Source organism: Grampus griseus (assembly GCF_964374135.1).
Source record: "Grampus griseus genome assembly, chromosome: 14".
NCBI lineage: Eukaryota > Metazoa > Chordata > Mammalia > Artiodactyla > Delphinidae > Grampus > Grampus griseus.
Window position 1 is genome coordinate 65,602,453 of NC_139008.1, and position 12,702 is coordinate 65,615,154.

The 12,702-nt window shown below is 41.7% G+C and overlaps 1 protein-coding gene across 4 annotated transcripts in view; it reads left to right on the forward strand.

The window, feature by feature from the left end:
• Positions 1-12,702, forward strand: part of PHF20 (PHD finger protein 20) — a 133,283-nt gene that overhangs the window by 31,774 nt on the left and 88,807 nt on the right. For all 4 annotated transcript variants that reach the window (XM_082670254.1, XM_082670257.1, XM_082670255.1 and 1 more), the window contains 2 exons: positions 7,383-7,554; positions 8,430-8,514. In XM_082670254.1, coding sequence (XP_082526380.1) covers positions 7,383-7,554; positions 8,430-8,514 — 257 coding nt within the window. The remainder of the gene's footprint in view (positions 1-7,382; positions 7,555-8,429; positions 8,515-12,702) is intronic.

Consider the following 12,702-nt stretch of genomic DNA (forward strand, 5'->3'; position numbering starts at 1 on the left):
AACCACTAGACCACCAGGGAACTCCCCCAGGTTAAATTTTATTTATTTATTTTAATTTTTTTTCTGCAAGTTTTTTAGTTTTCTTTTTCTTTTTTGAATTAAATTTATTTTCTTTATTTATTTTTGGTTGCATTGGGTCTTTGTTGGTGTGCCCGGGCTTTCTCTAGTTGCAGCGGGCGGGGGCTACTCTTTGTTGTCGTGCACAGGCTTCACATTGTGGTGGCTTCTCTTTTTTTTATTTATTTAATTAATTAATTAATTAATTTATTTATGGCTGTGTTGGGTCTTCGTTTCTGTGCGAGGGCTTTCTATAGTTGCGGCAAGTGGGGGCCACTCCTCATTGCGGTGCGCGGGCCTCTCACTATCGCGGCCTCTCTTGCTGCGGAGCACAGGCTCCAGACGCACAGGCTCAGTAATTGTGGCTCACGGGGCTAGTTGCTCCGCGGCATGTGGGATCCTCCCAGACCAGGGCTCGAACCCGTGTCCCCTGCATTGGCAGGCAGATTCTCAACCACTGTGCCACCAGGGAAGCCCGTGGTGGCTTCTCTTGTTGTGGAGCACGGGCTCTAGAGCACAGGCTTAGTAGTTGTGGCACACGGTCTTAGTTGCTCCGCGGCATGTGGGATCTTCCCGGACCAGGGCTTGAATCCATGTTCCCTGCATTGGCAGGTGGATTCTTAACCACTGTGTCACCAGGGAAGTCCTCCTACCATTGTTTCTTGTTTCTGTTTTTTTTTTTTTTTTTGCGGTACGCGGGCCTCTCACTGTTGTGGCCTCTCCCGTTGCGGAGCACAGGCTCCGGACGCGCAGGCTCAGCGGCCATGGCTCACGGGCCCAGCCGCTCCGCGGCATGTGGGATCTTCCCGGACCGGGGCACAAACCCATGTCCCCTGCATCGGCAGGCGGACTCTCAACACTGTGCCACCAGGGAAGCCCCATTGTTTCTTTATTTAATATTTAAGCAAAAGCAAATATACTGTATATTCTTATTTTCCTCTTTTGTAACACAGAAAGTATAAGATATGCATGATTTTGTAGCTTGACTTTTTAAAATTTGGAAATCTTTGTCAATTCATAGTTTGTTCTCATTTTTTTTTACAGCTGCATAATATTCTGTTTTGTGGATGTGCCAAGCAGCATATAAATCTAAGAACCATGAAGCTACTGGTTGATATCAGCCCATTAAATATTTTTCAAAACTTTTAATTAAAAGTATTTTTTTTTGCTTATACAGGTATTTTGTGACTAAATCCTTGTAAAAATTACAACCACAAGCAAAAGTCTCTTGGCTATTCCCAATCCCTCTCTCCTCCCCAGAGCTAAGTTTTATTTCAGTTTGGTTTTTAATGTCTGCTCCTTTCTGGCTAGTATTTCCATTAGAAATGTGACTCCCAGCTGCAATGTTAGTTTGGAAACTAGAGTCTCATCAGTAGCTGTTAGTTACATGTTGAAGCTGGAAATTTTGTCTCCCCTTTTCTGTCTATACATCTATACAGATTCCATTCACATCTCTTTTTTTTTTTTTTTTTTGCGGTACGCAGGCCTCTCACTGTTGTGGCCTCTCCCGTTGCGGAGCACAGGCTCCGGACGCGCAGGCTCAGCGGCCATGGCTCACGGGCCCAGCCGTTGCGCAGCATGTGGGATCTTCCTGGTCCGGGGCACGAACCCGTGTCCCCTGCATCGGCAGGCGGACTCTCAACCACTGTGCCACCAGGGAAGCCCCACATCTCCTCTTTTGTTAACCTTGCTGCATCTTCTCCAGCTTCCTTTATGGTTGTTCCAGTATTTGGGTTGAACCAGATAAAATTACCTTTTTTTTTTTTTTTTTTGCGGTACACGGGCCTCTCACTGTTGTGGCCTCTCCCGTTGCAGAGCACAGGCTCCGGATGTGCAGGCTCAGCGGCCATGGCTCACGGGCCCAGCCGCTCCGTGGCACGTGGGATTTTCCCGGACCAGGGCACGAACCCGTGTCCCCTGCATTGGCAGGCGGACTCTCAACCACTGCGCCACCAGGGAAGCTCAAAATTACTATTTTTGTCAGTAAAGAGCAGTTGATTATAAGCTGTTTCATGTGGTTCCACCATGTATTTTTTTTTAATGTAGTTTTGTTTTTTTTCTTAATTTTATTGGAGTATAGTTGATTTACAATGTTGTGTTGGTTTCAGGTGTACAGCAAAGTGATTCAGATTTTCATATCATATATTCATTCTTTTTTGGATTCTTTTCTCATACAGGTTATCACAGAATATTGAGTAGAGTTCCCTGTGCTATGCAGTAGGTCCTTGTTGGTTCTAGTAGTTTTTTTTTAATAAAAATTTTTTATACAGTTTTTAAAGGTTACTTTCCATTTATAGTTATTACAGAATATTGGCTATATTCACTGTGTTGTACAGTACATCCTTGAGCCTATCTTACACCCAGTAGTTTGTGCCTCCCACTCTCCCATCCCTATATTTCCCCTCCCCCTACCCATACCACTAGTTTGTTCTCTGTATTTGTGAGTCTGCTTCTTTTTTATTATATTCACTACTTTGTTGTATTTTTTAGATTCCACATGTAAGTGATATCATGCAATATTTTTGTCTCTGTCTGACTTATTTCACTTAGCATAATGCCCTCCAAGTCCATCCACGTTGCTGCAGATGGCAAAATTTCATTCCTTTTTTCTTTTCTTTAATATATTTATTTATTTATTTTTGGCTGCATTGGGTCTTCATTGCTGCATGCAGGCTTTCTCTAGTTGCAGTGAGCAGGGACCACTCTTCGTTGTGGTGCACGGGCTTCTCGTTGTGGTGTCTTCTCTTGTTGCATAGCACGGGCTCTAGGCATCCAGGCTTCAGTAGTTGTGGCACACAGGCTCAGTATTAGTGGCACGCGGGCTCTAGAGTGCGTGCTGAGTAGTTGTGGTGCACAAGCTTAGCTGCTCCACAGCATGTGGGATCTTCCCAGACCAGGGCTTGAACTCATGTCCCCTGCATTGGCAGGTGGATTCTTAACCACTGCGCCAGCAGGAAAGTCCCTCGTTCCTTTTTTATGGTGAGTAGTAGTCCATTGTATATATATATATATATACACCATATATTCTTTATCCATGCATCTGTTTTTTTTTTAATTTTTTAAAAAATATTTATTTATATATTTAGGTTGCACCAGGTCTTAGTTGCAGCAGGCGGACTCCTTAGTGTGGCATGTGAACTCTTAGTTGCAGCATGCATGTGGGGTCTAGTTCCCGGACCAGGGATCGAACCCGGGCCCCCTGCATTGGGAGCGTGGAGTCTTGCCCACTGTACCACCAGGGAAGTCCCTCATCTGTTTTTTTAAAAATAAATATTTTATTTATTTATTCTTTTTTTTGACTGTGCTGTGCGGCTTGTTGGATCTTAGTTCCCACACCAGGGATTGAACCTGGGGCACGGCATTGAAAGTGCTGAGTCTTAACCACTGGACCACCAGGGAACTCCCTCCATTCCTCTGTTGATGAACACTTAGATTGCTTCCATACCTTGGCAATTGTAAATAATGCTGCTGTGAACATTGGGGTACATGTATCTTTTTGAATTAGTGGTTTTTTTTTTGGATATATACGCAGTAGTGGAATCGCTGGGTCATGTGGTAGTTCCATTTTTAGTATTTTGAGAAACCTCCATACTGTTTTCCACAGTGGCTGCACCAATTTACATTCCCATCAGTAGTGTACAAGGGTTCTCTTTTCTCTACATCCTCGCCAACATTTGTTATTTGTGTTCTTTTTGATGATAGCCATTCTGACAGGTGTGAGGTGATAGCTCATTGTTATTTTGATTTGCATTTACTTGATGATTAGCCATGCTGAGCATCTTTTCATGTGCCTGTTGCCCATCTGCATTTCCTCTTTGGGAGAATGTCTATCCACAGAGTAGTTTTTTTTTTTTTTCCCCACAGAGTAGTTTTAAAACTTAGTTGGAAAAACAAACAAACAAACAAACAAAAACTTAGTTGGTGTCTGGTTCTTCTCAAGGGCAGGGGCCAGAACCACATACATTTTATAATTTATTCCAAGACCTGGAATTGACTGGCTAGATCAAAGTCACTTAATAACGTTCTGTTGGCTGATGAATCTGAGCTGTCCCCAAGGCAGCTGTGCAGTTGTGAGCCACCAAGGCTTACTGGGTTGATCTCTAAGATCAACTGCTTGTCTTTTTCTGTGAAATGGCAGTTGGGTTTCCCCATCCACAATGAGTGACTTGTATCCTTGTCACACTTTAGAGAAGTAGGGAGAACAGCCTTCTTCTTAGGAAAACTTACTGACCCCTTGGTTATTCTTGATCCTCCTGGAGAGATTTGTGTAGTCTGCAGACAGTGGGATGCCTGTGCCTGTGAAGTTTTTGAACAAGGGAGTAGCTTTTGGCTAGCTAAGGGCCCAGAGGTCCTTCATACTCTGAGTGTGCGCAGTGGAGTTACTGGCCTAGCATTTTGCAGTTATTTCTGTGGGTCCAGACTTACCAGACTTTTAGAAGGCACTGACCAAGTGCAAATTCAAAAGAATTTGGGGTTGTACTGAGGTGCCAACTTTTTATTTTGCCAAATAAGGATATTTAAAATAAATATCTAATTATATATTTTATATTTAATACATGCTCATGGTACAACATTCAAAACAAACAAAAGGATATATATTGAATAAAATAAGTCTCATACTTCCTCTCCAGTTCCTTAACTATCCAGTTCCCCTCCCAAGAGGCAAACCGGGTTGCTTGATCATCCTTCCAGAGATAGCCCACGCATTTAAAAACAGGTACGAATGTATTGGCTCTCTCCCCTCCCCCAAATGAATGGTAGTGCATTCAATACCGTTTCGCATCTTGAGTTGTTCCCCCCCCCACACCTTTCTTAGAGATCTTTAAAAATCAGTACATAGAGAGCTGCCTTATTCTTTTTAATGGCTGCGTAATGTTAGTAAGGATTAAAAACAATTACCATTGTTTTAATTTCAAAAGTATATTTAAGCACCAAAAAATTAGAAAGAATGTGATCTTAGTATAAAGGAAAGTTCTATAAATTAAATAAATTTAGTTCTGTGAAAAATTAATTCTGCACGTATTTCCAAAGACCTGTTTGAAAACTATAGCTAGAGATAGTAAACCACTAAAGAAAGGGCTTTGAATAGGAGTGAGTTAGGGAGGCTTACTAGTCTCTGGTAGGCTGAGTGAATGAGAGGGCAAGAGGAATGCAGTTGAGATATCCGTATCCTTCTCCTCATTTTATAGGGAGGAATAGACTTAGGGAAGCCTCTTTTATGTCCTACAATTGTACTACTCAGTTCACGAGATCGTACAATTAGCTAGTCTGTTGTCAAGATAGCTTATATTTAGTCAAGATAGCTTATATTTATGGCAGCTGTGTGTAAGTTGGATTGGAGTAGGGGGACTAGTTTCAGGGCTGTTTATTCCTTTTGTTAATATTTTTTGAGCAATTAATGTATGCATAATACCATTAGGAATTTTGAAAAGCATACTCTGTCAGTCCTGTGTGAGAAATACCCACATGAAGTGATTGGGGCCTGAACTTGGAGAGTGACTGAAATTGGAATGCGTAGCTGAAGTCTGAGAGCTTTGGGTTTGAAGAACTGACAAGACACTCGACCTTTGGGAAGAATAGGGAGAATAGAATTCATTTGCTGAATGTTTATTGAATGCCCAGTATCTGCAACCTTCTGTGGTTAGTTAACTCCAAGTGTACTGCCTTAGCAGATACTAGTCTAGGGTTGAAGAGGACACAGTGTACAGATGACACAAGAAAGCAGGCCTTTTCATTTAGGTAGCACATATTTATTAGGACAGTAGGGTACTAAGTGTTAGATGTAAGAAGAAGGAAATGGTGCATGTCCAAGTTGTAGGGAGACAATAACGAATAGGTAGAGTGTAAACTTTCTCAATCTCGAATAGCATTCTGATTAATACAAGTGTATTTAAGAGAACAATTGCATATTTATTTTTCTTTATTTTTAACCATTTATTTATTTTTGGAATGAGCAATACATTTATATGGTTGAAAAATGAAAAAGTATTAAAAGGTATACTGCAAAAGGTCTCCATCCCACTTTTGCCCCTCCCTGCCACTATACCCAGTTCCCCTCTTGTATCAGTCAAGTTTAATGCTGGAAACAGAAACCATTCTGGGTACTTGAACCACAAAAGGATTTAACACAAGAAATTGGCTACTTACAAAATTGTTGGAAGAGTTGGAGGAGTGGGACCCAAGAGGGCTGCCCTTAGAGTATAAATTTGAAGGACCCACCACTGGAGCTATGATCTGGAGGTCAGGAATTCACTACTGCTACTGCCACCCCCACCATTGCTGCTTGACACTCAAGAAGCCAGTGACTAGACATTAGACCCTTGCCACTGTAGACCAGCATGTCAGTAGCACCTGGGAGCTTGTTTAAAGCTCTTAGACCTTAGCTCCATCGACTGAATCAGAATCTGCATTTTAACAAGATCCTCTGATGATTTGCATTGCATGAAAGTTTGAGAGGTCCTGCACTGGAGCACTGCGTCTGGCCGCTACAGTTGCTTCCAAATCCACAGGTCTCCATGACCTTGATTGCCAATTGTAAGGGAGTCAAGCAAATGTAGTTGTTGGTTTTCCCAACTCTCAATCTAGAAGAGTGGATTGGATATTGAAAGAGCCCATCTAGTGAACTGACCATACTTCCACAAGTAACCAGTGTTAGTTTCTTGTGTATTCTTCTAGATGTTTTATGCATATTTAAGCATGTATGAATATATATATTCTTTTTCATCTTGTTAAAAAAATAAGCAGTAGCTTACTTACCATACACAGTGTTCTGCACCTTGCTCTTTTCATTTAATAGTTCATCATGGGAGAGCTTTCCATATCATGACATAGAGCCATCTTCTTTTTAACAACTTCATAGTATTCCAATATATAGATAACAAAATTCTTAAAATTCTGAAAATTGAGACTAACACAATCTGGGCTGCATGGTCATTTGAATTTTTTAACACGTAAAATATAATCTAGTTGTTAAATGTTTGCTTCCTGCCTCCTTTGTGCTTGAGTCTTGTGTATATGTCATCTTGTTTAACTTGCACTACAACACAGTGTGTTGGGTATCCTTCTTCCACTTTACATGAAGGAACTCAGGCTCTGAAAGGTTAATTTAATCACAGACTAAGGAATATCCTGGATAGGATTTGAACCCCAGGTCTGTTAGCCTTCATAATTTTCAATTTGACACAATGACACAGAACCTCTAAATGATAGGCTTTATTTAGTACTTTGAGACCTACTCCTTTGGGAAGAGGTTTGGAAGGGTATCATTTTGATTATTTTGGGTGGGTATTAAAGGCATTTAATTTTCTTTTTTTTTCCTGACTCAGGTATCCAGCTCACATAGAAGATATTGATTACGAAGAAGGAAAAGTACTCATCCATTTCAAGCGTTGGAACCATCGTTATGATGAATGGTTCTGCTGGGACAGTCCTTATTTACGCCCTTTAGAGAAAATACAGCTGAGGAAAGAGGGCTTACATGAAGAGGAAGGATCATCTGTGAGTAACAAATCTGGGTAATTCAGTAATGAGTGGGGTCAGCCATTAGGTACTTTATGTTCCAGCCTTTGATGTTTGGTGTGAAAGTCTGTAGCAGCTGGGGACCATCCTTATTTAGGCTTGTAGTGCAACTCTGAGATCTCCATGGCCCCGGGTGGGGGCGGGGGGTTGTTGAAGAATCTCAGCTGTCATCTGTTTGTCTGACGTGATTGATTTGACAGCTCATAAACTAACTTGGTTGAGACTGCATTGATGATGAATGGGGACTTTCTCTCCTTTACACCCCTGTGTCCCTTTAGATCATTTAGTAAGCTCATCTGCTGTCTGATCATTTATTCAGCAATCATTCCATGTGGAGCACTGTGCTAGCCTCATATTAAGGTCTTTTATAAGACCTTGAAGAATATTCATTCTTCAAAATGTAGCAATGCAAACTGTGTGCTGGGAAAACAGTATGAAATATTAATGGTGAATGAGTGCCTCCTTTGTCAAAAGACCCTTTAAAAGTGTAGATGGCATTAGGCGGCATGAATGCTGCTTCCCGTAAGATGAAGTAGACTCTCTCCTTCCAGCTTGTGTAGTTGGTGTGTTCCCTGGTGGTCCTGGGCTCTTAGACTCACTTTCAGGCACAGGATAGGATTATCATTGGTGCTGTGCTATGGCTGTCCAGAACTCTTAAAATGGCAAAAGTCTGTGTCTAGCCCTTTTGTTTTGGCTCCCAATGCTGAACAGCAGAAACATCTTCCTCCATCCCAGTAGCCATCTCCCCTTCCTGCCCTTGTCAATTTCAGCTTCTTTTATGAATTCTGTTACTATGTATGTCCTATGAAATTGGATTGGTAACAGGATCTTTTTTGTTTTTTAATATTTTTTAGGAATTTCAAATAAATGAGCAGGTCCTTGCTTGCTGGTCTGATTGTCGTTTTTACCCAGCCAGAGTCACTGCTGTTAACAAGGATGGTAAGGCATTTGAGTTGTAATTGTTTTTACTCTTGACTTAGGGGTGAGTTTGTAATATTGGAGTTTGAGAGTATATTTTCAGTATGTATTTATTGCCTAGGAATCCTCTCTCTTTAAGTTAATTACTCTGTCAGGAGTTAGGAAGAAATTATAAATGGAGAGAAAGGTAGGTTAAAGAGGGGGAGTTTGGTTCTTTGCCTTCTAAAACAGTCATGGTTCATCTGTCACTCTGCTGGGAAGTGTGTAGGTTCTTGCTGTCTAGGAGTTCCTAATATAATAGATGAAATAAGTCCCTAATATTCCTTTTAGTTATTTGTGAACAGCCTAGAAATGAAGCAAACAGCAAACTTTTCTTAAAAATGTGCTTTGTGGATGCAAGGTGGTTGAGAGTGGTCTGTAGTATCAGAGTTACTAGTTGAAATTGGGGTACTGGGATTTAGAGCACTGAGCTGGAATGCCTTTGCCAGAGTTTAGAACATGTGAGGAGTCAGGACCGGGAACATGTCCCAAAGAGGCTCATTTTGCTAATAAAGGCAAGAGAAGAGGAGGGTTATGAAGGTAATATGTGTGGTCAGCATCCTGACACACAGAGAACACACTGGGGGTTCAAGTGATACCTATTTTCCTTTTTTTAACATTTTCTACCAAGATGTTTGTGGTATGTCCACGATTCCTGCAGTGAATGTTTAGGGCAAACAGACCTCTTAGTACCAGTGTTAGGGGTGACTCTAAGGCCACACTGATTTTTCATTCAATGAAGTTATTTAAGTATTTATTCAGCACTCTGCTGGACTTCGGGGTGACCAAGAAGTTTTGTCTGAGAATGGGTTGAAATGGTCAAAAATGAACATACATTTGCATGTAGCAGAAATTTTAGTTCCTCTCTTGCTACATTCACCCCACCCCCAGTCCCGGCAGCTATTAGACCAGTGTGGGTTGACAGATGTAGGTTATCCTTAAACCACAGTTCTTTTACCACAGGTCTCCAAAGCAAGGTTGTATCTTCTAAGTTGTCTAAACAGTTACTGATCCTCCTGTTCATGGATTAAGTCTTTTTGGATAGTCCCTTGTTTCCCTAAGTTACTTTATAAGCCAGTGTTCAAAATAAAATCCTGTTACTATTTTTCATATGTTTCACTTTAACCTAAAAATTTATTTTAAAGGAAAGCTTACATGTTATTAAACTGCTTTAAATCCTTTTAGTAAAAGACATAGTTTATTATATCAAACACTCATTAAATACAATTTATAGGTCCATTTTTATTAAAATGGTGACTGATCTCACTTAATATGGGGAAAATCAAGTCAAACTCATAGAAGAAAAAGCTACAAGGATATACTGTACAGCACAGGTAATATAGCCAATATATATTTTTAATAAATTTATTTTATTTATTTTTGGCTGCATTGGGTCTTCATTGTTGCACACGGGCTTTCTCTAGTTGTGGCGAGTGGGGGCCACTCTTCGTTGCGATGCGCGGGCTTCTCATCATGGTGGCTTCTCCTGTTGCAGAGCACAGGCTCTAGGCGCGTGGACTTCAGTAGTTGTAGAACGTGGGCTCAGTAGTTGTGGCTTGCGGGCTCTAGATGGCAGGCTCAGCAGCTGTGGTGCACAGGCTTTGTTGCTCCGCGGCATGTGAGATCTTCCCGGACTAGGCCTCGAACCCGTGTCCCCTGCACTGGCAGGCAGATTCTTAACCACTGCGCCACCAGGGAAGCCCTGGGTCTGAAATCTTTTGAAGTGATCATTTAAGCACTAAAAGTCATTGGCCGAATTATTGGCCGTAGTTAATTAAGGTTTTTAAATGTCTTTTAAACTTTGGCAACCAGAGCTTTGCAAGTTGTTTTAAAAAATCTTTTCAGTTTATTTCCTCCATGAGCTAAAATTATAGGAGGGAGAGTCTTGAGGTAATTTGTTCCTACAATGGTCATTTGCTACCCTAATATATTAGTTCTGTAAGCTTCAAATTCTGTTCAGTGAATTTTAGTTAACTGGAGGACATTGAAAATGAGTGGATATTTTTGGGAGAACCTGTTTTCCCCAGAGTTCTTGAGTCTGAAGTCCTGTATTATGCTGCCATCCTTTCTGGTTCTTGAGATTAATTGGAAGAGGGAGGAGAAGGAGGGACATGGGGGAGGGGCAATCCTGAAAGTTAATGGAACCAGCTGTGTGGCATTAATGCTACCTCGTGGACTGCGAAGGAAAGCTAGCCTTTGTGGGTGCTCACATCTGTGCCTGATTTTGAGATGAAAAAATGACTCTTAGGTGCTGCCTTTGGGTTAGGTTTAATCCAGGGGAGCTGGCAGTTTCTAGCTCATGATTTATTCTAGTAATTCAGTTGCAGGATTGGGAGGGACAATGCTGGACTCTAATTTCACTCTTTCTCTGGTTAGTAGGGGCCACCACGGCTTAATGGTGCTGTGAGAAGAACCTCTGCAGGCAAGGTGGTGCCTTTATTTCCTATAAAAGTTATTCAGTCTTTTTGGTGCTGCTAGGAGGAGGCTGGGGATATAGTGAAGTCACTTTCTATAGCTTCATCTTGGGAAGGCTTGGTCTGATTTTTCTGCCGTGCTTAACCTCCTTGATGGTTTTGCTGAGGCTGAGCATTGACTGAGCAGGCTGGTGGGTAGTGGCCCTAGCTAGAGTGGAGAGCACTGGCTGCTGGCATTGGGAATCTGGCATGACTGAATCACAACCAGATAGCAACTTTTATTTTTTATTTTATTTAATTATTTTTTTGCAGCAATAAACTTGACATGTTTATTAATTAAACTATCACTTAAATTAAAAAAGTGCATAGAAAATAAACATGTTTTAAAACTCCTTTTTTTTTACAACTATGTACACGTTTTACTTTTACATTCAATCTTTCGTTGACAGCTTTCAGCACTATTATTTTTTGCACTATTAAAGTATTTTCCTTCATCCCTGTCACAGGGTGTTAACACTGATGGACTTTAGACACACTTTTTCTTTTTTTTCTCTCTTTTTCTCTAAGCAGAAGCTTGGAAGAAAACAAGGGAAAAAAAACCCCCAAAAGATCTGTTTTACATGAATAAGTTGTCAAGAAATGTCTTATTTCTAGAAAAGAAGCTTGTCATCCGTTGAGTTTTTGGTAGCAACTTTCAGTTTCTTTTTTTTTGCGGTCCGCGGGCCTCTCACTGTTGTGGCCTCTCCTGTTGCGGAACACAGGCTCCGGACGTGCAGGCCCAGCAGCCATGGCCCATGGGCCCAGCTGCTCCGCGGCATGTGGGGTCTTCCCGGACCGGGGCATGAACCTGTGTCCCCTGCATCGGCAGGCGGACTCTCAACCACTGCGCCACCAGGGAAGCCCCAGAGTTTCTTAAGGGAGTTATTTAGCACTTGGAAACTGGGGAGAGCAATGCCATGTTATTTAGCCCTTTTCATCTGGAATGATTCCTTGGCAGTTGCAGTTAAGCATCATTTTGTGTGAAGGCAGCCACACCTGGTAGCCTTGTTAGATCCTTGGTCTGTGTTGGAGAAAAAGAAGGGATTCTGCTTCCAGGGAATCTTTGTTTGGAAGCCATCTCTGGTGAGTTGACCTCACCTCTGCTCAGCTCCCCGTTTTTATGCCGAGGATGTCAGAGCCGCTCGTCTGTCAGGGGGTTTGTGCCCCTGCCCTGCAAGGCATTCTCTCTGGGGGAAACTGAAAGTAGGTTCACATTTACAACAAAATGAGGAATCATTCCTTCCTGTTGATCTGTGGTTAACTTGAGTGCGCAGGCGAATCAGGTCCCTCTTCCTTAAAATTATGCATATCCTTGGGTCACGGCCCCCTCGTCCCCTCCTTGTACCCCAGTTCAATCTCTTTGTTCATTGCCTAAAGTCTGCATTTAAACTGGGAGATTTTATGGAAATGGTCTTATTTCTAGAGTCTCTGGTTGAAGCAGTTACTATTTTTTGTTTTCTTCATGCTATAACTGAACCTACATTTGAAATGTGGGAACACTGGGACTATGAGCAGCTTTGAATAGAGATGAAAGGACAATTTAGGCCCATACATGTAGCTGCTAGCTCGGCTCCTACCTTCTATGGGGGGAAGGAGGTTCTCTGTCAAAGTGACTTGGTAGATGATGGTAATTAGAACCACATATTGATCCCTTGCTCTGTGACAGTCCCTTTGCTAAGCAATTTCCATATCTGATCTTATTTAGTCTTCACATAAA